General features: G+C 37.6%; 1 protein-coding gene across 17 annotated transcripts in view; it reads right to left on the bottom strand.

Moving 5' to 3' along the window:
* The window catches only part of LOC106874507 (muscleblind-like protein 1), a 370,239-nt gene that overhangs the window by 186,332 nt on the left and 178,907 nt on the right, over positions 1–5,000 (bottom strand). For 16 of the 17 annotated variants that reach the window (XR_016237412.1, XR_016237416.1, XR_016237413.1 and 13 more), the window contains one exon: positions 2,795–4,022. Coding sequence is in view for 1 of the 17 variants with exons in the window: in XM_089337527.1 (XP_089193653.1) it covers positions 2,795–2,983 (189 nt within the window). In the remaining 16 variants the exon portion in view is untranslated. Of the gene's footprint in view, positions 1–2,794; positions 4,023–5,000 lie in introns of those variants that run through there. The other variant, XR_016237425.1, reaches the window with a different exon arrangement.

Raw genomic sequence — 5,000 nt, 5'->3', positions numbered from 1 at the left:
GATGTTGGTGTGTTTACGTCCCCGTCACTTAGTGGTTCGGCCAAAAAGTTGCACCAGGCTCCAATCTGATCTGGCAAAGTTTCTACAGCTGGATGCCCTTCCTAACGCCAACCACTCCGAAAGTGTAGAGGGTGCTTTTACGTGCCACTGACACAAGGGTCAATCAGGCAGTTCTGGCAACGACCAAGCTCAAAAGGTGTTTTACGTGCTATGTGCACGGGAGCCAGTCTGGCGGCACTGGCTACAACTATGCTCAAATGTTTTTCGCGTGCCACCGGCACATGTATCGGTAAGGCTATGTATCATGGTAAGGTACATGTATCACGCTAGAATGGTGCCTTTTACATGACACTGGCACAGGAGCCAATCTGTAGCCCTGCAAGAGAGACCGATAGAATAAGTACTAGGCTTACAAAGGGGTTGATTTGCTCGACTAAAGGCAGTGCTCCAGCATCGCCGCAGTCAAAATGACTGAAACATATAAAAGAGTAACACATCATTGAAATCTTGAAGCTTTGAGATAATGCAGGATTAATTCAAAACAATGTGAAGGCATACAGCTCAATGATTATGTGTTGCACTCAGGAGTACCAGATCATGGGGTTTTCATTTCGTGTTGCTCTGGCATTGTGTGGAGACTGGCATTTCAACGAACACGCCTAATGTTTCTTGTGTGTCGTAAAAGGTGACTAAATGAGGTTGAGGTAGGATTTGCACTCCCACCTCGTAAAACCCTAACCAGCATTGACTAACCCAAAATGACCCATGGGTTGGAGGGTTGGCGCCTGATTGGTGCAAGTGTGTCCGCCACCAGGAGTAAGAGGGAATCACCAAAAAGTGGTGGGCGCAGTGACACGCTCTTACAGCACGTTCCCCTCATGCAACAGTTTTTATTACTAATGTGAAGAAATAAAGCATTATATTTGACAGAGCAATCTGACTGCTGTAGGGTTAAACAAAGTAACCAACCAGAAAATGTGGGGGTGATAGGAAGAGGAGCCATGGTACCTCAGGGAAACAAATGATGGTGGTGGTGGTGGTGAGATAGTGATGATGGGGGGGGGGGGGTTAAGAAAATATTTACAAATATGATATCAAGTACAAGGAGAAAAAAATAAAATAATTACAGACATGATGAAGAAATTACTGCTCCAAATAGCAGAGACCAGACAGTAAAAAACATTCCAGAATCTCAAAAATTAATGGAAAAAAAAAAAAAAAATGAATGAGTTTGAGAGACGAAGAAAACAGTGAAAAGAGAGGCGAAACAATTTGAGAGAGAGGTTTAACAGAGAGGGAGAATGAGACGATTGAGAGTAATAGAATTGGAATTGGAATAATAGAATAGGACTAACAATATAGTATAAGAATACTGAACAAGAATACAATATGTACATAGAACATTGGAATAAGATTGTAAACAAAGAATAAGAACATGGAATAAGAGCAGAATAATAGAATACAGAATCAGAATAGAATGCAGAATTAGAATAAAAGAATAAGAATATCCTAAACATCCACCAAATCAAACAGGGAAGGAAAAACCTTAAATAAACATCTCTCTCTTTTTAGAGAAGAAATATGTAATTTGGAATCCAGACAGTCCTGAATTATTAGTTTATTTAAAGGATTTACAGAGAGTCTTGTGTTCTTATTTAACATTTGAGTGGTGGGGTAGATTTGAAATGTTAAGCACAGCTTTCTGTAATTGACACCAACAGTGGAGTCTATAAGATGTCATTCAAGCTATTAGAAATGGTAGCTAAATACCCCCTCAAGTCACACTACCATTAAACTCTATCATCCAACCTGGAAGACTCAGTTTGGTCCCATAAATGTATTTGGGCGGGGGAAAAAAATGAATGAGGTGGTCCAGAGTTGAAACATCTAACTCCAGACTTGAATGGAATTAAAATGAATTAAAACCAAAAACAGGTTGTACAACTGACATGTGAATTTTTTTAAGAGACATCATAAGGTACATGTTTAGCAAGGCTGAAATTCTGAATAAGAACTGATTTAAGATGGGCAGAACTCGAACAACATGAAATAAAGTGTCTTTTAGAAACACAACACACAACGTGGTCTGGGAATCGAACTCACTAACCTCATGATTGTGAGCCTGACACTTTAACCACTGAGCCATGTGCCTTCACTGAGAATAAAGTACAACTGATGTAATCAACCCCAATATGTGACTGGTACTTGTTTAGCCCTTTCCTTACTTTAATTAATTTGAATTTTGTAAAACAACTTGGATATTATTAAGATGATGTTTGAAACACGGAATTTTCATAAAAGATTTTAATTTAGCTCATATCTGTCCCAAATATTCTCCCTGCTTTATGTTCAAACTGACCAGATTTGGCCTCTCACACTTACCCTACAATGTCATTTCAAAATCAATAATCACATCATTGAAGTATCAAAGCTGCAAGCTAATGCAGGATTAATTTAAAACAAGCATTATGTCTGTTAGGTGGGGCTCTCAATGCTACAAAGTTACAGCAGCAAGTTTGTCCTATAGGACACGGGGCTGGTGCCAGGCAGGTTGATATCATATAGGTTAAGTATACCATAATTTCTACAGTTTCTGGGTGTTTTCTTTTGGGGTTTTTTTTTTTAGGGGTTTTGTGTGTGTGTGTGTGTGTGAATTTGAATGCATATACCTTTTTCAGAGGGTGTATTTTTTTTAAACCAACATTTCATTTAACATGTAAAAATGGTACATAAAAAAACAATCAGAAGAACAGGAAGGTTTACAGAAATGAAAGAATGAAATGGTAAGACTTACTTTTATCGAATCAAAGCAAGCTGTCACGCGTCCATTTTGTACTTCTACGTGAGAGGGCGGATGAGCAAATTTGCATTCTGTTTCGGAGCGTGTACATTTGTTTCTTTGGAACTCGCGGCAAACTTCCAGTGTCAGCCATCGCGAGTCTTTGACGTTAGCAAGATTAAGCATAGGGTTAACCATGGCCATAACAAATGGGTAATCTTCTTCACAGAAAGAAGTTTTGAAAGACTTCAGGGTGTGCGCGCAAGGGGGGGATAAAAGGGGGGGTTTGTCGTATATTCGGATGAAAGAACGGTAAACGGACAAAATAAGAGATAGAAAGAGACAGACAGGAAGAATATGGTAGGTTTTTTAAAAAAAAAATATTTGGACTGTCGGTTTAAAAATTTTTGAAATAAAAATATAATACAAAGAATAAAACAAAGGACACACAGACACAATATGTTAAAGTCGACTGTAAATGGAATTACGATCCGAGATTTCCAGCAAATGGAATATTCTTTGAATTTTTCCTTTCTTTTTTTTTTTTTTTGATTGTGCTTTCAGAGAAGTATAAGATCAGCAGAGAAGTAGGGGGTGTGTTGTTGACACGGACGAGGATGTGTGCAAGTGTATGTGTGGGTGCATGCGTTTATGTATATGCATGTATGTGCTGTGATAATAAAACGGCTGCCAACAATGGATTAAAGAGTGTGTTTGGGGGAGGGGGGATATTTTTCTTTATATATATATATATAAAAAATCTCACAGCGACTGCACATTGGGGGTGAGGGGAGACGTTTTGGTAGGGGGCAGGGCAGGTATATTATATAATATATTTTCTAAAATATATATATATACATATATATATATGTATATATATATATACATATGTGTATATATATATATATATATATATATATATATATATATATTAATTTCGTTTCGTGTTGTTTTTTTTTTCTTTTTCAATATTTACTTTTAAATATTCAATTAAAAATTATTTTCGTTTAGTAAAAAAAAAAAAATAACACCGTTTCTTTTTCTTATTCACTTTGAATGATGTTTGGCATTTGCTTTTGTTTTTTTGTTGCTTTTTGTGGAAAGGAGAAATTTTTGTGGGGTTTTTGGGGTTTTTTTTATTTTTTTTTTTTACAAAAAATGGTAAAAATATTTGAAAATATCCAATTTCACACCAATTTATGGCATCCAGCAGTGTTTTTTCCTGAACAAATTATGGTTGAACCTGAAAAATAAAATAAAATAGAATACTTTGAGTAAAATTGTTTATTATTAGCATTGATTAAGAAAAAATTAACAAAGATTCATAATTTTACAAATACCAAAAATGAAAATACCAAACGGTAACAGCTTAAGAACAAACGAAAATGGAATTAGGCGTGTACAAGACTAATTTTGATCTATCAGAATTTGATTGTTTGAAACATTTTGTTACCCTGTTTCTCTTGAAATGGTTAATCTTCCTTTAAATTGATTTTTGAAATAAAGAAAAGTTTAATAACATAGCTGGACGGTTATTAGGAAGGGCCTCCAGCTACAAAAACCATATCAAAGTTGACACTGGAGTTTGATGTAGATGCAGCCCAGAGACTCGCTAATCCTGTCAAACTGTTCAAACCAAGCCAGCATAGAATACCGTGATGGCACCACCGTTTGAGCGTGATCGTTACCAGTGTTGCCTTCCTGGCACTTGTGCCACAGCTTCGCGTTCCTGAAAAGTCATTCAAGCGAGATCGTTGCCAGTGCCACTGGACTGGCTCTTGTGCAGGTGGCACGTAAAATACACCATTTCGAGCGTGGCCATTACCAGTACTGCTTGACTGGCCTTCGTGCTGGTGGCGCGTAAAAGCACCCACTACACTCTTGGAGTGGTTGGTATTAGGAAGGGCATCCAGCTGTAGAAACTCTGCCAAATCAGATTGGAGCCTGGTGTAGTCATCTGGTTCACCAGTCCTCAGTCAAATCGTCCAACCCATGCTAGCATGGAAAGTGGACGTTAAACGATGATGAATCCTCCCTACTATAGGCACAAAGCCTAAAATTTTGAGGTAAAGGGCAAGTTGATTACATCGACCCCAGTACTCAGCTGGTACTTAATTTATCGATCCTGAAAGGATGAAAAGCTAAGTCGACCTCAATTACATCAACCTCAGGGTTCAACTGGTGCTTATTCTATCAACCCCAAAAGGATGAAATGCAAAGC

Source organism: Octopus bimaculoides, chromosome 19 (genome assembly GCF_046866305.1).
Source record: "Octopus bimaculoides isolate indiv1 chromosome 19, ASM4686630v1, whole genome shotgun sequence".
NCBI lineage: Eukaryota > Metazoa > Mollusca > Cephalopoda > Octopoda > Octopodidae > Octopus > Octopus bimaculoides.
Note: the sequence above shows the minus strand (reverse complement) of the source record. Positions and strands in the feature narration are given on the sequence as shown.